This window comes from Myotis yumanensis, unplaced genomic scaffold, assembly GCF_028538775.1.
Source record: "Myotis yumanensis isolate MYYU_CA2020_CCGP unplaced genomic scaffold, mMyoYum1.0.hap1 SCAF_5, whole genome shotgun sequence".
NCBI lineage: Eukaryota > Metazoa > Chordata > Mammalia > Chiroptera > Vespertilionidae > Myotis > Myotis yumanensis.
Genome location: NW_027223756.1, coordinates 78095076 through 78117232, shown reverse-complemented (window position 1 = coordinate 78117232; position 22157 = coordinate 78095076). Strand labels below are relative to the sequence as shown.

Below are 22157 nucleotides of genomic sequence, written 5' to 3'. Positions count from 1 at the left end.
GCCCCACCCCCACCCCACTTCCTGGAGCAGGGCCTGGCACACAGTAGGTGCTCAATAAATGTGTGTTGCTTGTATGACCCCCGCCTTTCTACAGAAGAGAAAAATGAGTTTCCGAGAGAACAGCCAGGGAGCCAAGGTTACAGAGCATGTCCCTGGCACGCGTCCAGGTCTCCCCATGACAGCGCTGGCGGTTTAGATAGGGGCTGCCGGGGCCCCTTTTTTGACAGGGAAACCGAGGCCCCGGCAGCTGCCAGGGCCGAGGCCGAGCCGGCCCCAAGGTCACTGAGCCGGCGGCCCGCAAGAGGCGGGCTGGGTGGGGATCCGCAGGCCTCCCCGGGCGCGCGCCCCCCCCCCCTCGGCGGCGCGCACGGGGCCCGGGCGGCAGCAGCAGGTGGAGTCGGAGCCTCCGCGCAGCCGAGGCCGCGGCCACTGCCGACGTCGCCGCCATTAGACAATAGGAGCGGCGGCCCGGCGTGCGAGGAGGCGGGCGGCGGGAGGGGCGCCGGGCGCGCAGGAAGCGGGGCCCGGGGCGCGCCGGGGCCGGGCGCACGGGGAGGGGGCGCAGGAAGCGGTCGAGGCCGGGAGCGGGAGGCGGCGGCGGCGGCCCCGGGAGCTGCGGATCAGCGCCGGGACAAAGGCGCGGCCGCCCGGCGCCCCGAGGCGCCGGAGCCGGGGCGCACAGCCGGGGCGCAGCCCGCGCCCCCCGCAGCGACTGACATGATGTTTCCACAAAGCAGGCATTCGGTAAGCGGGGCCCGCGGCCCGGCGCCCTCCCCCTCTCCTTCCCCCCCCCCCCCCAGGTTCGGGCCCTGCGCACCTCCCAGCTCCCGGCCGGGCCATCCCCCCCACCTCGCTCCCGGCCCTGGAGCCCCTTAGATCCTCGCCTGGCTCCTCTACTCCAGGTCCGGGCGCTGCGCCCCCCAGTTCCCCGCCGGGCCATCCCCCTCCAGATCCGAGCCATGCGCCCTCCCCCCACCCCAGCTCCCTGCTCGGCGCCTCCCCCCAACTCCAGGGCCCGGTCCCCTCCGGCTCCGGGCCCAGCGCTACTCTGCCCCCACTCCCTCAGCTCTCCAGACTTTCCCCCCACTGTAGCTCCTTGCCCCCCTCCCAGCTTCCGGGCCCGGAGTCCCCCCCAGCTCCCAGGCGGGGTTCACTCCAGCTCCCCGCCCGGACAGCACCCTAGTCCCTGAGCCCTGCGGCCCGCCCCCCCACCGAGCCAAGTCGGGCCTGGGTGGCCTTGGCCTCGGGCGCCCCGGGAGCCCCACCAGGCACCTCGAACGCCTGGCCTGCTTTCGGGGCCTAGGAGCCGGAGGAGATCCGAGGAGCACCCCTCGCGGAAGAGTGCGGCCTGGAGGGAGGGTGCTGGGAATCTGGGGTGGGGGGCCCAGTTACATTTCGGGCGCTGAGAGACACCCCTCCCCCAATGGGACTTTGCGGGGAGGCCGCGTTCCCCCCCCCACACACACACACACTTGGGGAAGGGACTCCCTAGGACTTGTTCTCGCCCCTCCCGGAGGCAGTTGGGGTTCTTGGATGTTGCGACCCCCTCCCAGCGCTTCGAAGCGGCGGTAGAGGGCGCACCCCGTCCCCCACCAAGGGCGTGCTTGGAAACACACCTCCACAGCCGGGGGTGGGAGGGATGGAGCGGCTCCGGGTGCACCCACCCCGCTGGCTTCCCTGGGAGAGGCGGGGGCAGGAAGCGAGGGCGGGGCCCGCGCCAGGGGCTGTAAACACCGGCGGGGGAAGTGGGGCAGAGTGTGTGTGGGGGGCGGGGGGGGGGGGGCGCGCGCTCTGCAGCTGCGCCGGCTGCTGCCTCGGGGCGCCCCGAAGGGAAGTGGGCGGCCGCCGCGCCCGCCTGGCCCTGACCCGGGCCGGTCCCCTCCCCACAGGGCTCGTCGCACCTACCCCAGCAACTCAAATTCACGACCTCGGACTCCTGCGACCGCATCAAAGACGAGTTTCAGCTGCTGCAGGCTCAGTACCACAGGTGAGCTGGGGGCGCAGGTCCTGCCCAGGGAGAGGTGGCGCCCCCAGCGCAGATGGCAAGAAGGAGGCCTGGAGCGGAGGTGGTGGGCCTTGCTATACGCAAAACTTGAAAAAAATGTAGGTGTAGGGTGTCCTATTGTAAGGCGGTCGCGGTTCCCGGCACGTAGCAGTATTAAACTCATTTAGTCTTCAGAGCAGCCCATTTCACAGATAAGAAAACTGGAGGCACAAAATTAAATCATTTGCCTGACTCAGCTGTATGGCTTCAGAACCCTGCTCCCCAGCCCCCCCACTGCAATCCCCAGTGGATTAAAAACCTGGCAACAACTGGAGTTGGGGTTGGACCTCCTACCTCCCAAAAAGAAAAATAATGGAAAAAGTTCCCCCAAAGAAAAAATTCTTCTGCCTGTTATCTCTCTGCCCAGTTCTGGGGAAAGGATTCCTGGCATCCAACAGATTTTCATTCTCCTTCCAGAATTTAATCTTCTAACGTTTGCCATGTACTGGGATTGGGATCTGAGGGGAAGGAACTACTATTATCTGTAACTCACACTTAGAGAAACCAAGCCCAGAGAATTTAGGGGTATCTAGGGCAGTGATGGCGAACCTATGACACTCATTTTTTTGGTTGATTTTTCTTTGTTAAATGGCATTTAAATATATAAAATAAATATCAAAAATATAAGTCTTTGTTTTACTATGGTTGCAAATATCAAAAAATTTCTACATGTGACACGGCACCAGAGTTAAGTTAGGGTTTTTCAAAATGCTGACACGCCGCGCTCAGAAGGTTCACCATCACTGATCTAGGGGAAGCACAGCGAGGAAGTGACAGAACTGAGATGTGCACCCCGTTTCTGGGTTGAAGAATGCAAATCCTCAACAGCTCTGTTAGAGAAGAGAGCTTTGCCTGGGAATCAGAAGGGGATCCGGCCACCGTTTTCAGCAAGGCCTTGGGCCCTCTCTGGACCTTAGTGGACCCACCCAAAAAGATCTTTCCAGAAGAAAGGGGGAATAGTGATATATCGTCTTTCTTTTTATTTTAACAAACATCCATCCTCTTAGGGTCCTTCCCATGCTCCCAAAGAGTTACCTACTGAAAACACACCATTTTACTTTATTTTCCTTGCTGTTCTATTGTGCCCCTTTCAAAGATGAGGAAACTGAGGCATTGGTGGTGGAAGGGCAGGCGCAGGAACTTCGCTCTGGTCCCATGATGTGGAGAGTTTGGGGGCTTTGCCTGGCAGGCCTGGCCTTTCTGAGCCCCTGCAGGGGGCCCTCCCCACCTGTCTGGGCCGTGCCCACCTCCCAGTGAGCACTAGGACTGCCCGTCCCTGAGACCAGGGTCAGAGTGCCGCTGTAGTGCTGTGTCCTTGGGTAAAGCACATCCCTCCCTATGCTCTGCAGACTCCATCCACTGGCCTGGGCTTCCCGCCATACAATGAGGGCTCCTACCATGTTGACACACAGGGTCTGCAAGGCCTCCAGAGGAGCCAGAGATCCAGAATTTGGGATGAAATTGCCTGTTGTTGTTTTAAATTTATTGGTGGTTCTTTGTGTTTTTGTTGTGGTTTTTTTTTTTGAGAGAGAGAGAGAGACATCGAGTTGTCTTGTCGTTCCACTTATTTATGCATTCATTGGTTGATTCTTGTCTGTACCCTGACCGGAGGTCGAAACCCCAAACCTTGGTGTATGAGGACAATGCTCTAACAACTGAGTTACCGGGCCCCACTTATTTTTGTTTGTTTGTTTGTTTGTTTTAATCCTCACCCACGGAAGTTGTGTTTTGCATTGATTTTTAGAGAGAGTGGAAGGGAAGCGGGGAGAGAGAGAAGAATATTGATGTGAGAGAGACACATAATGAATAGTTGGTTGCTTCCTGGGATTGAACCTGCAACCGAGGTATGAGGTACGTGCCCTTGACCCGGAGTCAAACCCGCAACCCTTCAGTCCTCGGGCTCATGCTCTAACTACTGAGCCAGATTGTCCAGGGCTGGGTTTGTTTTTAATGTAGCAACAAATGAACTTTAAAAAAAAAAAATCCGAAAACAAACTCAAGACGGGGGAGTGTCACAACCACCCTAGCCATGGCTCATCTCTGAACTGGGTGTACAGTTATGGTCAGTCTGGCAGTGACACAGGTTCCTGGGGTGACTGTGCAATCAACAGGCATTTATTGGGGGCTAAAATACGCCAGGCATTATTCTAAGAACATTTCTGATTTAATCCCTTTCGTTTTCATCTTCCCACCAGGGAGGTTGGTACTTTTAACAGGCACAGAGACTGAGGCCCCGAGTCACACAGCATCCGAGGCCCAGGGCTGAACTTTGAACCCAATCTGTCTGGATTGAGTCTGTGCTGTCTGACTCCTGGGCTTTCCTGCCTTTCCCCCAGGAGGCCTTCATGGTGGGGGTGGGGGGAAGCTTTAATAAATGCCTGAAGCTCCTCCTTGCTTGGCTGAGCTTGAGAGAGGCCAGGGGGTCCCCACCTCTTATTACCCAACAGTAGAACTTTTACCCCCTGGTGAAATCAAGGCCAGAAGAGGGGCTGGGCCCCATTGGAGATTACTTGGTGAGTCCAACCCAGGGCCCTATGGGTCAGCCCCTGGGCCTCTCCTGGGCCCCTTCATAGTTTCTATTTGTCCTTCCCCTGTTGGAGTTTTCCCTTGTGGTTAGAGTGTGGCTCTGAAGCCAGCTTCCCGGCTCTGTGACCTTGAGCCAGTTACTCAACCTCTCTGGGTGTCCATTGCATCATCTGTAAAAGGAGCGATGCTCACAGTACAGGTTTGGGGGATGGGTAAAAGGTTGTTTGAATCCCTGGCTGACCCCACAGGGTGTTTGCTCAGACTTGTTATTTGTTTTATTATCACTATCGTTTTCTCCGCCACCAGATCTGCAAGGCTGGTTTCTTAACCCCCATTTTACACTTAGGGAACTTGAGGTTCCCCTCACCCTATCTCACAGAGGAGGTCGTGTTGTGTGTGTCTCCTGTCAAAGTTTGGGGGTAAGCCCAGCCCCCACCCCGTCCCATGTTCTTTTTCAGCCTGAAGCTCGAATGTGACAAGCTGGCCAGCGAGAAGTCGGAGATGCAGCGTCATTATGTGATGGTGAGCCGGCTGAGGCCCGGTGGGTGGAGGTGGGGGGAGCCCAGACCGGCCTGCACCACCAGCAGCTGCCGCTGAAACCTGGCCACCTCCTCTGGGAAGTGTGAGGATTCAGGGTCCACCTTGCTGGCCTGGCTGCAGGCCCAGGCGGTGGTGGAGCTGCCAAACCGCCGGGTTGCAGCCTGGGCCTGCCAGGTCCCCTGGCTGTCCTTGGCAGCCGGCAGAGGAGGCAGCGGCTGTGGAAGCCAGGAACTGACGTGGGGGAGCAGCCGGATCCCCGCCCCCACCATCCAGGCATCCCAGTGCTTAACCCCTCCTCTCCCAAGCTTTGGGAAGAGGACTCCTGGGCTTTCCTCCCCTGCCCCCCAGGAGGCTGACACCCTTTGAGGTCGGTGGGAGGCTAGGGGGTAACAAGGCCTCCTTCCCACTGACATTGGAGAGCCTGCCCATCCACACTGCCAGAATCACTTGCTGGTTCATACTCACCACGTGGTGAGTTCCACATCAGAAAACCCTTGCCTTGGCCCAGTCTCTAGCCCAGCTCTCCCAGGCTGTGGGGGAGGCAGAGACTGACACTACAGCTCCCAGCTCCAGAAGGAGGGGGCCGGGGGACGCCAGAGGGAAGCCCCTGCTTGGAGAATTGGGGGCATTGCCCCTGGGGTCTTGAAGAATGAGTAGGAGCTTGGGGGATGGAGGAGGGAGGACAAAGGACTAAGCAAAGGCCTAGGAACCACTGGGCTTTGGTGGCGGGGAGGGTGATGGGAAGCCATGAGAGGGTTTAGAACGGGCGAGGGAGCAGGGTTAGATCTGGGGCTGGGGGAAGGGGGCTCCTGGCTCCAGAGCCAAGCCCAGCAGGCTTTGTTTATCTTCCATTATTTATACCCAGGAAGGCAAACTTCCCTGCAGTCTGGGGCCACCCGCAGACAAGACACATAAAGATAAAAGATTAGGAGCCCTGGAATGTGTGTGTGTTGGGGGGGAGGTGGGGCTGGATTATTCTTTCAGAAACCAGGGAGCCAGGCTGCCGCTGAGGCCCTAGCGCTCCCTCAGCTCTGGAAGCAGCCCCACCAGGCACCTGGGCCCATTCCGGGTGTGGGTGCCTCCCCCCTCCTTCTATCTCCCTCCCACCTGCCTGTCTCCATCGCTCCCTACTCCATGCCTCTCTCTGCTTTTCCCTGCTCTGCCTCCCCCTTTGTCTCTGTCACCATATCTCTTTGTCACTTGAGCCCCCCCACCTTTCACCAGCCCCCATTTCTTTCTCTTTGTCTCCCCTCTTGCAGTACTACGAGATGTCCTATGGCTTGAACATTGAGATGCACAAGCAGGTACGCCCTCTCGCTCTCTCCATGGCACCCCCAGGCAGGTAGGAGCCCGCCCCTTGGCCGGATGCCAAGCCTGCCCTGGTGCTCCGATCTTGTTCCCTCCCAAGCACCCCCGTTCTTTCTCAGGCCTCCCTGGGAGGTTGTTCTGCCTGAGGAGGAGGGGCAGAGGCCTTCCCTAGATCTGCCACCCCTTTGTGACAGTGTGTTTTCACACTCACTCACTTGGTAAGACCTGAAGATTGCTTCTCGCCCTCCCGCCTTGCTTTAGCCATCTCTGCCCTGAGGAGGCCACTGTCAAGGATGTCACAGAATAATAATGCCACTGCTCCGCACTGTCTTCCTCCCACGGAGTGCTCACTTCCTACCAGGCGCTGGGCGTCATCTTCCCAGGGCCACCCACATCCTGAGTGGCCCAGCCTGGGTTCTGGACTGGGCCTGCACTGTTAGCTGTAGGGCTGAGCACCAGCCTCAGATCCTGCCTTTGCCACTGATGAGATGCCAGCGGGGTCCCAGGTGTTGATCCCACCCTGGGCTAAGCTGATTCCTCTTAGTCAGAACCCCGGGCCTCGGGCTGGTCTGCACCTGCGCTTGGGAGAGAACTAGGGACTAAAGAGTGTGTGTTTGTTTTAGGCTGAAATTGTCAAGAGGCTGAATGGGATCTGTGCCCAGGTCCTCCCCTACCTTTCCCAAGAGGTAAGCTGGGTCCCCGGGAGCTCAGAGAAGAGGCCATAGATGGGCCATGAACTTGCTCCAGGTCCTCCCCACTGCAGTCACCTGGGCAGCAGTGATCTGGGCGCCCCAGGGCACATGCCTCCCCTCTCTGGACCTCCCAGCTACTAGTCTGCCTGTGCAGAAAAATCCCCAGGCTGGAGAACCCCCAGGGGTGCAGGGCTGGGGAAGGAGGGGCCTCACCCTACTCTGGAATTTCTAGCCTGAGTGAGTCATTTCACTGTAAAAATGTCAGCTATGCCAAGGGCTGCACCAGGAGTTTTTTTTTCCCTTGTTTTGCTTCTATCTTTCATCCTCCTGAGATTCACCTGCCAGGCCTGTGGGCTGCTTCACGCCAGGGACAAGCGGTGTGTGCAGGAGGCACTCTGCACACACACGAAGACATACAAAGAGGCAGCTAAACAGATGCAACACACAGATACACACGGTGCACATACCCATAGGCACACACAGATACATGTTTGTGCAACAGGTGCAGAGACACGCACACGTGCACAGATACAAACGTGGATATGGACACGGATACACAAGCAGACACAGCTGCATACACAGATGTATACAGATGCGAGGCACACATGCACACATGCACACATCCAGGAGAACCAGGCGCCCCGCTCTTCCTCTTCTATTTTTTGGGGTTCTCAGACTCTTGGTGTAAGACCCGCTCCACAGAGACCCCACACCTGTGCCCCACCCGACCGAGTAAGGCCCAGCTGCTGCTCTCTGCCAGGTTTACTGTCGATAATTCATCATTCCCTCTTTAAGCCCTACCCGTATCTCAGGGACCTTTAGGGGATGTGTGTGTCTTGGGACCATTCCGGAAGGACACCATGAAAATCCCAGAGAAGAGGGTCTGGGAGCCCTCAGACCTAGACTTGTGCTTACTTTTCATGACGGGGCTTCCCAGCAGCCAAGGCAGAAAGCAAGACAGATTCTAGCATCTGAGAGCAGGAGAGACTGACTTTCAAGGAGGGGTGGGAATAGGTGGGAGATATTCCCTAAACCTAGACTCATATCCCAGCCCTGCCAGAATTCATGGCCAGGGACAGGGCGTGTGCGGGGAGGACAGGAGCTTGGATTAGCACATCTCCCAGCACAGTCTGAGCTCTTGAAGGAACAAGTCTTCCCTGTACAGCCCTAACCGGTTTGGCTCAGTGGATAGAGCGTTGGCCTGTAGACTGGAAGGTCCCAGGTTCGATTCCGGTCAAGGGCATGTACCTTGGTTGCGGGCACATTCCCAGTAGGTGGTGTGCAGGAGGCAGCTGATCGATGTTTCTCTCTCATCGATGTTTCTAACTCTCTATCCCTCTCTCTTCCTCTCTGTAAAAAATCAATAAAATATATATTTTTTAAAAAGACTTCCCTGTACAGTTGACCAGGTCGTGCACTGCACTTTTCTTTGCACGTGGCATCATGATCCAAGGTTTCTCTCCTCAGCCAAAGGCCTTTTTTTCCCTAAGTATCTGGCCCCAACCCTTTTGGGTTTTCTGTGCATCTCCATTTGTCCCCATTTTCCAGATGAAGAGACTGAGGCTTGGTGAAAGGAAGCAGCTAGAGAGAGGGGGCTTGCTGATGGGATGGAAAGCCACGGGGGTTGGGATCGCACTAACAGGCCAGGTGGGAGGAGGGCTTCTCCCAGGCTGACACAAAACCCCTGTGTCCTCTCTCTTTCAAGCACCAGCAGCAAGTCTTGGGAGCCATCGAGAGAGCTAAGCAGGTCACGGCCCCAGAGCTGAACTCCATCATCCGAGTAAGTCTGGGGTCTAGGGTGGGCGGGAGGATGACAGGTGGCCAGTGGGCCCGAAGTGGCTAATATCCCCCCTCCCTCTGTCCTGCAGCAGCAGCTCCAAGCCCACCAGCTGTCTCAGCTGCAGGCTCTGGCCCTGCCCCTGACCCCACTGCCCGTGGGGCTGCAGCCACCTTCCCCTGCCGGCGGTCAGCGCGGGCACTGGCCTCCTCTCGCTGTCTGCGCTGGGCTCCCAGGCCCATCTCTCGAAGGAAGACAAGAATGGGCACGACGGTGACACTCACCAGGAGGATGATGGGGAGAAGTCGGATTAGCTGGTGGCCGGGATGGGGAGGGTGGGGGACAAAGAAGAGACACAAGATACAGAGAGAGGGGAATGTTCACTGCAAGACAGTATAGCTCGGGATTGGCTAAACTCCGGTAGTATTTATAGTAGCTGCTGGGGCCTTTAGCCCTGCTTGTGTGCCACCCCCCCCTAGCTTTGCTCTGGCTCCCAGCCTCCCTCCTCCACCCCCCCTTCAGCCTGAATGGGTCAATACCTGCTTGTACCACAGATAAGGCAAGCTGAGGCCTGGAGATGCAAATGGGAGGTCAGGTCAGGAGGCAAAACCTCAAGAAGTCTAACACCCCCTGCACTTCCCCATTTTGCACATGTGTAACTGACAGTATGCCTGCTGGGCCCCCGTAGGGCACATCCCAGCCTCCCACCCTGGCACTGCATGCAAACACAATGCTAGCTGCCCCTTCCTGCCCTGGGCACCCCTGTCTCTCCCACCACCTCCCACTCACTCACCTCTGCTAGTTTCAGATGCTCATGCCCACCTGGTCCTCTCTCCTCCTCTCCTCACCCACCAAGGATGAAAGTTAAGCCAGGGTGAGCAGGGTGGGGGTGGGCAACCCAAGATTCCCCTTCTCCCTTTCCCGAATAAAGATGAGGGTACTCAAGTTGTCTTGGTTTTTTTTTTTTCTTTTTCCAGTATACTAGCTTGTCTTTTAAGAAAGGGGATATTAAAAAAAAAAAAGACAAAATGTTTAAAAAAAAAAAAGCAACACCCACACCTGTGTCTGTATATAGCCTTTTAGACTGTCAGCTTTTGTTGTGTTCAGTCGTTTGAACTCTGCAGAGAAGTGAAAATGCTGTATCGAGGGTGGGCTTAGCTGTGCCTTTCAAATAAAGATGTGAGAAGGTTGGTTGCTGTGTCCCTGCCTCTGTGTTGCGGGCTGCCTGTGGTTCCCCCCCTTCCCAGGGAGAAGAGGACTTCTTTTATGTCTGGGCTCCCTCCTCTGTTACAGGACCAAATATCGAGAGTCCTAGATGAGCCCATCTTATAAGTGTCCTCCCTAACTTGATGCATAGACCAGAGAGGGTCAGCTGGAGGCTGCAGGTCACACAGCCAGCCCAGGTGCTGGAGGGTTAGCAGAGCTGGTTTCTGATTAGCAGGCCCGAAGGCCCCTAAGTGACATTCTTTTCCCTTAGAGCAGAAGATACTGAGACTGCAGAATCTAACCCCGCTGTGCGCACACACATGGACCCTTTTTCCAGATCAGAGAATGCAGACCCCCAGCTGAACCTGGACCCCTCCCCCACAAAGAACAGATTGAAGGCCCTCCCCTTCCCACCCCGCCCAAGTCAGACCCCCCCCCCCCCCCCCCCCCCCCCGCCCCAGAGAGAGCCATAAGGAAAGATTTCCTGATGTGGACTTGGGTGGGCATCCCAAATTTGCAAGAGCTTTGCAAGGACTGTATGACACAGAAATCCCACCCTCGGGGAGCTGGAGCACCCAGAGGACTTTTTAAAGTGCAAGGAATTCTCATCTGCCTCCCTAATCCAGTGGGTTCCCATGGGCAGGGGGCAAGTGCACAGAAAGGGAGGCAGGATGATGGGTGGTGACGGCCCACTGGCCTCGGGGAACTGTCTCATGTTGCTAAAGAGAAAAGGAGGAGACTGAGAGGCCAGAGGAGACTGGGTAGTCACACCAGCCTCCTGCTGGGCCCACCTCTCTCACTGTAGCCAAAGCCCCTCTGAAGAACACCAGTGTGATAGGGTAACTCACTGCTTACTATTCATCCTCGTGTTGAAAACCACCAATCACACTTGGGGAGTGTAAATTGTTACATCTATTTTGGAAGGCTGTTTGGCACCCAGCAGTGCCCCTGTTAGACCCATCCCCCAACAGACATGCCACTTGAGTCTGCCAAAAGAGACCAGGGTGTTCAGAATCCTGGAGGTGAGTCATCATTGCCCCAAACTGGAAATTACCAGATGTTCAGTAACAGCAGAACACAAAAGTTGTGACATAGTTGTGTTGTGGAATGTTACACAGCCATGAAAAATGTGCTATTGCTACACTCAACACCATGCAGCTCTCATACATAGTGCTGAACAAAAGAAGCTGGGTACAAAAAAAGCATGGTGTGATTCCCTCTATATAAAGAACAAAAGCAGGTCCAAGTGACTTCATCTGGTTATCCCCTTGAGGGGAGGTAAGAGTGAAGGGGATTTCTAACAACACTGGTCATGTTTTGTTTAACTTGGGGGGTGGTTACCTATGTTCACTTTGAGATAATTCATCGAATTGTTCACTTACAATCCGTTTGCTCTTTTGTGTGTTATATTTCACAATTTAAAACAATGACTTAAAAGAATAGATTATCTTTGGCCTCCATAGCCCTCAAAATACATTCTACGTTTTTCACCTAGTCCCACTTGGCAGGCCTTGCAATCAGTCTTCTTCAGCAAACTGCAGCCAGGTTGAAACATCTTGCTGTTCCTCTTCTAGAGACCTTTGCACATGCTGTTCCCTCTGCCTGGAACAATGTTATCTTTCTTCCCCTCCGCAGCATTGTAATCCTCCAAGACTCCCGGAAGTTACTTTCCTGCAGGCCTCCCCCTAACCTCCCCCCACCTTGAAAAGTGCTTAGAGCAGAGCCTGGCCAGTCATCCATTCATTTAGAGACCCAACTATGAGCCCCAGAGACAACGCAGGGAACAAAACAGACACATATCCTGGCCCTCCTGGGTGGAATAAACAAATAAGGGAAATACAAAATGCATCAGAAGGCTTGTTGATAGAGAACAAAGCAGAAGAAGGATGGAGACTGTCAGCATTTTTTTTTAAAAAAAATGTGCACATAGAAGCAATGCAATACATGTTAGCAAATGTATTGAGGGCAGATCTGGGTTTGTACCCCCTCCTACCCTAAGTAGTGATTTGAGGCATGAAGTCACTTGTCTGATTCCAGTTTCTGGGAAATGTGGGGAGAATTAGCAGAAAGCTGTCGGTGATATTATCCCTGATGCTGCTGGCTGATGAGGAGCCCTGTGTGTGTGTGTTGGGGGGGGGGGGCACAAACCCGACAGCCCCCACCCAAGGGTCTTCTCCGAGGAAGGTGGGGTCCTGCTGAACTAAGGACAGATCTGTGACCTCGGGTCTCCCTCTCGGCCTCGGAGCCCCCCATCGCCCCCCATCCCGCCTGCGGGGCGGGTCCCCTGTGGGTTTAGGGAGGATCCGGGAGGCCGCCGGGGCGGGGGTGGGGTGGTGCGTGATCTCCGCCGGGAAGGCCGGGCAAGAGGAGGTGCCATCTCCGGAGCTTCCTCCCCGCCGAGGCCTCCCGCGCTTAACGACGCGCCACCGGCGACCTCGGCTAATTGATCCGCTAATGGGCCCCGCGCCGCGGCCCGCGCCTAATGAGGCGGGAGAAAGGGGAGGAGGGGGCGGTAGGAGAGGCGGAGGGGCTGGGGACTGGAGGAGGAGGGAGAGGGGGGAGGGAAGAGAATAGAGGAGGAGGTGGGGGTTAAGCAGGGATGCAGGAGAGAGGAGGGAGAAAAGGGAAAGGGGTGGAGGGGGAGGGGAAGGGGATGGAGGGTAAGGGGGGTAGGGGAAAAAGCGGGGAGGAGAAGTGAGGAAGAGGGGGCTGGAGAGAAGAGAGGGGATGGGAGAGGGAAGGGAGGGGGAGGAGAAAGGAGGGGGAGGGGCGGAGAAACTCCGGGAGGGAGTTCAGGGGGAAGGGGGGGAGGGGGAGCAATGCTCCCAGCTCCCTGGGGCGCGGGACTTTAGGGGAGAGGAGCACCGGGGGACTGGGGTGAACTCATCCTTTATAACTGCCCAGCTTCCCCCCGCCAGCCCCTTCCCCCCCCCCCGCCCCCCCCCCCCCCCCCCCCCCCCCCCCCCCCCCCCCCGTCTGAGACCCCGTCACCTCTGGGAATCCCTCTGGAAGGCCCCTCTCCTATCTGACCCCTCCGCTCTCCCTGCCTCCTCACGCTTTAAGGGTCTTTCCAGCAAGGGACCTGAGTGCATCAAGGGTGTGAGGGTACCCAGCTCTCTCTGTGCCTCGATTTACCCGTCCGTGCAATGGTTCTAATGGCCTTAGTATTGGAGAATCCCACAAGTCCCAGTTGCCCTGTCCCGACAGACACTCCACTCACTCCTGCACGTGGGACGGAGGGGGTTGGGTGTGGGGGGGGAGGGGGATGGGGGTGGAGAGACTGAGAGCACCCAAGCTCCCCAGAGCCAGGCCCATCTCCTTCTCCTGGTAGGACCGCTGGATTGCCCGGCCCTGGAGAAAAACACCCTCAGAGTATGAACTGTAATTAGGATGTGACACATTAAACCAGTGGGTTCTCAACCTTCCTAACGCCGCGACCCTTTAATACAGTTCCTCATGTTGTGGTGACCCCCAACCATAAAATTATTTTCGTTGCTACTTCATAACTGTAATTTTGCTACTGTTATGAATCGTAATGTAAATATCTGATATGCAGGATGTATTTAGGTGACCTCTGTGAAAGGATCTTTCGACCCCCAAAGGGGTCACGACCCACAGGTTGAGAACCGCTGCATTAAACATTCACAGTCCAGGCCGGCCAGGTACCTCTGCTGCCTGAATATTTACGTGGCCTTCCTCTTTCCCAAGTTATCTGGGTGTTTTTGGCTTGAGAACATGGGCTTGGAGGAGAAACAAAAAGGAGCTATACTGCAGTGCTGGTGAAATTAGAGACCTTGATGATAAGATCTCTCTCCCCATTGTGCAGAGGGCCAAACTGAGACCCCAGGAAGGGCAGGACTCATCAAAGTCATAAAACAAGGCAGGCCACAGCTGAGTCTCCTGCCCTTGACTGGAGACCAAAATAATTAGAAAGTGCCCAGTGGCCTGGCTCAGTGGTTGAGCATCAACCTATGAACCAGGAGGTCACAGTTCAATTCCTGGTCAGAGCATATGGCCAGGTTTCGGGCTTGATCCCCAGTGTGGGGCGTGCAATCAATGATTCTCATCATTGATATTTCTCTCTCTCGCCCTCTTCCTTCCTCTTTGAGAGGAAGAGAGAGATAGACTCAATGATGAGAATCATTGATGGGCTGCCTCCTGCACGCCCCACACTACTCTGATATGTTCCTTCTGTGACCATAGAGATTTGGTCCCTTTTGGTCACTCGTGGATCCCCGGGACTTAGCTTAGAATCTTCCATGGCACACACGTGTTCAGTGAGGGAGAAAGTGAGGGCATGGTTGAAGTGAGATGGTTGGGTCTGGGCCTGCCCTGCAGGGGGGCGGGTGTGTGTGCACGCGTGGGGGGGGTGCGGCGGGGGGGGGGACTGAGGGGAGCTGGGGCTTCTGAGAGCCATGGGAGGTGTTTAAGCAGGGGAAGGACACACCCAGAGGGTGCATGAGCAAGCTCTTCTGGGGACTAGAGTCAGGCTGAAGTAGAGACAGATGCAGGGGCTCGGGAAGAGGCTGTGGGTATTTCGATGTTTGCTGGCATTTGGAGCTGCAGGAGGGAGCTGCATGCACCCCAACTCCCTACTCACTGCCCAGGTTGCCCCTCTGAGGATCTCTCCCCAGGTCTCCACCGAGCTCTGACTATATCTCCACCTCTCTGCCTCTGGGTGTCTCTGAGTCTCTGCCTCTGTAGGTTTGTGTGTGTTCTTTCTCTCTCTCTCTGATCTAATTCTCCCTCTGTCCTTCAAGGTCTTTCTTAGATTTCTCCTCCCTCTATCTCTCCCTCCTACTCTCCCCTTGTGTCCCCGCTCTGTGTGTCCCCGCTCTGTGCCCCTCCACCTGTCATCCCGCGTCTCACCCCCCCCCCCAGCCTCTCACCTGATCTAATGTGTCCCCACTCCCCCACCCCCGCTGCCTCCTCCTCCCAGCCTCTCCAGCCACCAGGCCCCCTGAGCCCTGTTGCTGGGCGACTGCCAGGCCTGGAAGCCCGCCCCTCCGCTGCCCTTGACCCTCCCCCGCCCTCCCCCTCAGCCTCCTGGAGCTTCGCCCATTCTGTTTCCTCCTCCCCTTGCCCCACTCCATCTCCGCCTCCCAGAGCCGAGCTCCCGGCTCCCGGTCCCCTGCTGGGCCTGACCCCAGCGTGTTGGGTTATAAGTTGGGCCAGGCTGTGTGGGTAATGGTGGGTTCCCAGGTGGCAGAGGCAGTAGGGGCTTCAGGGGAGGAGGAGGAGGAGGCCAGCCATCTGGCATTTTGCCAGGCCAGGCGTGGGACTAGGGGAGGGGGTGGTCCCAGGCCCCGGAACGGTGGCCACAGAGTGTCCCCCTCCCCCACAGCAAACAGCGCAGGGCTGTGACCTTGAACAGGTCCCTAGGCCTCTCTGGCCTTTGCCCCCCTACCCCACCCCACCCCAAGCCAGGCCAAATGACACCTGCCTGCAGTATGCCAGTCACGGAGTTGGGTGCCCAGAGACCCTGACTTAGGCCCTCTCAACCCTCATGGAACCCACTGGGTGGTGGGGAAGGCAGACAACAAACAAATTAGTAAATAAGATCATTCCAGAGAACAGTCAAGTGCCAGAAGAAAAATCCAGCAGGAGCAGCAGACAGAATGACAGGGACGGGAGGAGGCCCCTCGGAGGAGGTGACAGTTGAGCTGAGCCCTGGATGACAGGAGCCTGCCTTGCAGGGGAGATGGCTTCCGGGTGGGAGTTCCAGGCAGAGGGAACTACCAAAACCAAAGCTGGAGGCAGGACTGAGCACTCAGTTGCAGGCCCTCCGACCCTATTTTGCAAGGCCTCGTGATCCCACACAAGGTCAAGGGAATAAACCAGCTAGCTCCAGAATAAGAACAGCTGCAGATGCCATTATCCAGGGCTAGCTAGCTGGGCCCTCTTCTCTAGCTGAGCAAGCTGAGGCCCAAGAGGATGAAAGGTCTCGGCACAAACCAGAAACCGGAGGAGTAAGATTCATATTGGGCTCCCGGGTTTGTTCCACCTACACCTGTGCAGTGCCTACAGGTGGCTGGGCCGGTCTGGGGTCAGGCAAGAGGATGCCAGGTCAAAGGGTACAGAGGGTGAAGCCCGGACTTGGGATGGAGGGGGCATGGATGGTGAGGGGTCTGGAATAGAAGCTCTGACCAGGATGCCCCCAGGGCGTCAGAAATTTGACACCCTCAGGGGCAGGGAGGTGATGGAATGTAAAGTAATGAAGACAGAATGAGAGGATGTGTCCAGCTTTGTCGTGTGTACCCAACAGCCAAGTTCCCCAGAGAGGAAGCCCCACATCAGCAGGGCTGTGGCTCCAGCACTGTCCCGTGCACCGACGGAGGCATCGCCACCCTGGCCTGGAGACTAAGCCACAGAAACCTTCGCACATGGCTACCCAGGGGATGTGTCCAGCCGGTGTGGTTCAGTTGGTTGCGTGTCTCCCCTGAGGTGGAGGTTCAATTCCTGGTCAGGGCACATGCCTGGGTTTCCGACTGGATCCCCAGTAGGAAGTGGCCAATCAATGTTTCTCTCTCATCATCAATGTTTCTATCGCTCTCCCTCTCCCTCTCTCTGAAATCAATAAAAATATATTTATTTTTTAAATAAAAACATATTCTATATAATAAAAGGCTAATATGCAAATTGTCCCCTTGACTGGGAATTCAACCAGGGGGCCGGGCCAACTGGCCAACCGCCTGTGGCCCCTCCCCCCGGCCAGGCCCATCGCCCCAATCAGGCCGCCGACCGGACCCCACCCATGCACGAATTCATGCACCAGGCCTCTAGTTAAAAAATAAAAACAGGGGATGCCTTTTGATGCCAGCTCCAGCCTTGCTCCCCTCCCCCCCCGCCCCATACCTACCTCCCTCTCCCCCCGCTCACTCTCTCTCTCTCTCTCTCTCTCACACACACACACACACACACACACACATATACACAATAATAGCTAAACCTGGTTCATCTATTGAGTTATTTGATCCTATAGCAATAGGATGAAGTTTCCAATCAGGACCTCCGATTTATAGAATCACAGTGACAGAGCAGCCAGGCCATCAGGATAGTGTGACCTGAGATTGCAGAGGACCCCAGTAGGCTGGGTTGGCACTGGGCAGGTTTTCAGGAGCCCTGGAGACCTAGGTGAGGCTCTACTCCTCTCTGGGCTTGCCCCTTTATCCTCCCTGGATACACAAGGGGCAGGCCCTGTGTGGGGCCTGGGAAGACCATAAACACACAAGCAAATACATAGTAAGTGTTCAGAAAGGCATGAGGCTTGTGAAGGAAATGAAATGAGAGGCTGATCAGGCAGAGAGGTCTGGGCTACTGTAGCCACAGGCTGGCTAGGCCAGGCCTCAGTAGGATGTGGTGTTTGATCCAAAACTGGAAGGAAAAGAAACCATTGTCCAGGCAAAGGAAACAACAGCACAAAGGCCCTGAGGCAGGACCTGGTGTGTTGGAAGATGGAGGAGGCCCATGTGGCTAGAGGAGAGTGAGTGAAGGGGAGACGGAGGAGGTAAGAGTAGGGAGGGGCAGGGTCAGATCTTGTAGATAGTGGTGGGGAGTTGGCATTTTATTCTGAGAGTGACAAGGACCTATGGAAGGTTCTTAAGCAGAGGGCAGGATGGTATCTGATTCGCATTTTTTAAAAAATATATTTTATTGATATTTTACAGAGAGGAAGGGAGAGGGATAGAGAGAAACATCGATGAGAGAGAAACATCGATCAGCTGCCTCCTGCACACCCCCTACTGGGGATGTGCCCGCAACCAAGGTACATGCCCTTGACTGGAATCGAACCTGGGACCCTTCAGTCTGCAGGCCGACGCTCTATCCACTGAGCCAAACCGGTTAGGGCTCTGATTCACATTTTAATGGTTGGTCAAAGATGTAGGAGGAATGAAGAATGAGTGTCTACCCCAGTGGTGGGGTGTGAGGTCAGGGTGGGAGAGAAGGGCCCCTTTGGGGAGTTCAAATGGCTACCCCCTTACCAAACATTTACTATGAATTGTATTAAGTATTTTATAGGCCTGAACTTATTTGTAGTTATCAACCTCATTTCCTCCGGCCAGGGTACATACTGGGCTCCTTGTCACTCTCTTCTCCCCTGAGCTGCCCAGTTCTTGCCCAGGGAGAGGCTGGAGTGCTTCCTGCCACTGAGCCTATGGAGACTTTACAAACCCTGGTGAAAGTAGGCAGAGGGGCCCATAGTCCGTGGGTATATCCACCTCCCCCCACTTCTCAGCCAGGTAAGGTTCACAGGTCTACCCAGCAAAGCCAGGAGTTCATGGCTCCTCAACCCAAGAGGGACTTAAAGTTGCCCCATCTTTCCTCTGTCCACTTTGGGTTAGGGCAGCGATTTTCAACCTTTTTAATCTCATGGCACACATAAACTAATTACTAAAATTTTTTGGCACACTAAAAAATATATTTTTTGCCAATCTAACAAAAAAATAGATATAATTTTGCTTCATTCACACTGGATGGCTATTGTATTGCCTATTATCATTTTTGTTAATCCTCACCCAAGGATTTTTTTTTTTTTTTTTTTTTTAGGGAGAGTGGAAGAGGGAAAGACAGAGCGAAACATCAATGTGAGAAAAACACATTGATTGGTTGCCTCCTGCACGAGCCCCAACCAGGGCCCAGGCCAGGGAGGAGCCTGCAACCAAGGCACATGCCCTTGACAGGAATAGAAGAATCAAACCCAGGACCCTTTGGTCTGCAGGCCGATGCTCTATCCACTAAGCCATACTGGCTAGGGCAGCTGTTATCATTTTTAAATTTGACAATCTAAGGGAAAAGGGATCAGTGTCCCTGATTAAATAGTCAAGTGTTATTGCATGTTTTAAAAATTATTGCGGCACACTGGTTAAAAATCGCTGGGTTAGGGTAATATAAATGCACTGCTTAGATGAGACATTCTATGCATTCTGCAGAACCCCCGTATAAGCACCCCCACCTGACATCTAGGAAGCCTTTCCAACTTCCCAAGCAGGGACCTCACTCCTAGATGAGCTCCCCACCATGCCCACCCCTGGTCCCTCCTTCTACCCCGGCCTGGCCACAGGGGCCTGAGAGGGTTCCGCTTGGTCTCCCCCAACTTCCCCCAACTTGGGGACCCTTCTTGAGTCCCCAGCATAGTCTAGGCCTGGCTACTCACAGGTGGACAGAAAAAAACAAAAAAACACTGGTTTTCATGAATAAGTCTTGTGGAACAATAGTAAGTAAACTGAGGCCCAGAGAGAGGCCCTCAAGAATCTCAAGGTCGCATGAAGCAGTGGGCGCTAGAACATGGCGAGGGGACTCCCCATATTTCTGGATGGAAGGAACCACGTTTGTGATTTTCCAGGGGGTGGGGGCTCCGCCAACCTTGGCAGGGAATGGAGGCTCTGAGGTCACCCAGGAGCCCTAGCCGGCGAGAGGGGACAGGCCTGGCTGGTGGCCCAGCAGCTCTGCTGGGAGGGCGGTAGGCAGAGGTTGGCGATGTCGGAAGCCAAAGGCTTGGCCTCCCCGAGGGAGCCGCTTTCCCGGCCCGGGTCGGATCAATGGGCTGTAATTATACCGCGCCGGGCCCAGAGCCGGCGGGGAGGGAGCGGGAGCTGGCAGGAGCTGGAAGCGGGCGGGAGAGCGTGGGCCGCAGAGGTACCCACGTTACTTTGATTGACAGCCCGGGAGGGCGCCGCGCGGGCGTTTCTGGGGATCGTAGTCTTTTCAAGAAACCCTGCTCCCGGTCTCTCCTCCGTTCGCGCTCGGGGAAACTGAGGCACGGGAACACGCGACAACCGCCCCCCCCCAACACCCCCGCCTATAAATCCATCCATCTGACCTGGGGACAAAAATTGAGCGGTGTTAAAAGCCTTGAGTCTTCCGTGATAGTCTCAGCTCTTCCCTGAGGGGTCTAGCGCGACTTAACGTCTACCTCAGTTTACCTACCGGTGAAATAGGGCGAAAGGCGCCCAGCTGGCCCCGTCAGCTGGCCGGGCTTTTCCAAGAAGTTGTTAAATGAGGGGCTCTTGCTTTTCAAGGAGGCCTGTCAGGCTCAGGGGGTGGCTCCTTCAGTGCTTTAGGGTACTAATCCAGCCTCCTCCCCCTCCTCCCCCGCCAGGTTAGGCATTCGCGAGGGTCTCCGCTTCCAGGGAGGGGGAGCCACACTCTTCACACCCTGCTGGGAGTGCCTCGCCGCCTTGCGATTGGCCCCGCCAATCTTAGTGCCTCCTGCCATTGGTTGCTAGTTCCCCGATCCCCATTCGCCAGCCCCACTGTGTCGTCACGGACCCATGTGGGAGCACCGCGAGCGGATTGGCTGGCGCGCCCAGCCAACCACCGCAGAGAAAGGAATTTCCACAGTAGCCCAGGCTGTGAGGCTGATTTAAGGTGGTCTGAGCAATCCGGGGTCCCACCGCTGCTTCTTAGCTTTTTCCTTTAAAACACATACCACATACCACACACCACACACACACACACACACACCATCAAAACCCAGCCAGGTCCCTGAGCTGAGCCTTTCTGTACAGTGACACACACACACACACACACATCCTCATCCTAAAATCCAGCCAGAAACCAGGGCTGAGCCCTTCTGAATAGTGAGGGGGGGAGATAGTGGAAGCTAAGCCCCTTCCCTCATTTTGCAACTTCTTCCTGGATTTTGCAGATGGGGAAACTGAGGCCCAGAGAAGTGGAGCTTGAATCCCCCCCCCCCCCCCCCCCACCGTCAATCACCATCACCATGGTAAAGAGTTAGCTGGGGAAATGAGAAGGTCATGCTACACTACTCAGGCTGTAACTCACACATGGCGAGGCCTTTCCCAGCCTCCTGCTCTGGCTGGATGTGGGATTTCGGCAAGTTATGGAGTAACAGGCTGCCTAGGGTTCCCCCCATCTCACAGACTGCTCTCAGCTGAGTCTCCCCAAACTCTCTAAACTGCTCCCAAGCTAGGGATGCTACTGCTTAAAGCAAAAAAAAAAAAAAAAAAAGTCTCTTCCTGGTGTGTGGTCTTGTGGCTTCTCAGACAATCCACAAATCTGTATTTATCCTCCCCTGTGGAGTGTGCCTGGCTGAGAGATCTAAAGACTGGTGGGTAAAGGTCCCCTCCTCCAGGAAGCCCCCTGTGGACCCACTAGGCACAGACTCTGTTCTAACTCTGGGTCCCTTGGGCCCTGGGTCTGCTCCTCTGTCCTGGTATCAACTATGTGGGCCCTGGAGTGTGTCCTCAGCTCTCTCTCCACGCCACCCCCCCACCCCACCCCCAATCCACCCTGGGAATTCTCTTGGCAAAGCCTGGGGCTGGGCCCTTTCTAGGGCCCCAGAATCTATCATGAGGAGGTGGTTATAGAGTAACTATCCACTTACTACCAACTTTAGACAGTCTGTGTTCAATGTGTATGTGGGGGAAAAGATGCCTTCGGGAGGAGAGGCCTTTTGGGCTAGGCCTTGAAGGAATGGGTTTTGTTCAGGCAGAAAAAGATCTGAGGGAATTCAAGGAAGAGATAAGCAAAGGCCCAGAGGTGGGAAAGAACAAAGACTAAGTAATCTGGCTGGAGTAGCTGGAGCAGAGGGAGTGTGTGAAGTGGTGGCGGGAGGTGAAGCTGTGCCAGGCCAGGAGGTGAAGGCCATCCATGCTAACCCGAAGATCTGGGAATTTGTCCCAAGGTCAACAGGAAACCATGGGAGGGTTTTAAGTGAAGGAGGGCAGGCTCAAATGGAAGGTGACAAGAGTGAAGGCTGCTCGGAGCAGGGAGCTGGCTTGAGCTCCAATGGGAGAGGATGAAGGGCTGATGCAGGCAGGAGGCTGTGGAGATGGGGAGCAGGGTTGCATGGCAGGTGATGGGGAGAGAAGAGGCTAGGCTAGCCCAGCCAGTGTGGCTCAGCAGTTGAGCGTTGACCTATGAACCAGGAGGTCATGGTTCGGGTTTGATTCCCCATCAAGGCACATGCCCGGGTTGCTGGCTCGATCCCCAGTGTGGGATGTGCAGGAAGCAAGCGATCAATGATTCTCTTGCATGATTGATGCTTCTATTTCTCTCTCCCTTCCTCTCTGAACTATATATATTTTAAAAGAGGCTAGGC

The 22157-nt window shown here is 55.8% G+C and overlaps 1 protein-coding gene across 1 annotated transcript; it reads left to right on the top strand.

Annotated features, from left to right (window-relative positions):
- Positions 1 to 397: 397 nt before the first annotated feature.
- Positions 398 to 10078, top strand: TLE5 (TLE family member 5, transcriptional modulator). The gene is given in 8 exon segments (XM_070415760.1): positions 398 to 744; positions 1890 to 1987; positions 5029 to 5092; positions 6370 to 6414; positions 7042 to 7104; positions 8816 to 8890; positions 8979 to 9065; positions 9067 to 10078. Coding segments are annotated over 8 exon segments (594 nt in total). The 5' UTR covers positions 398 to 717; the 3' UTR covers positions 9202 to 10078.
- Positions 10079 to 22157: the final 12079 nt, after the last annotated feature.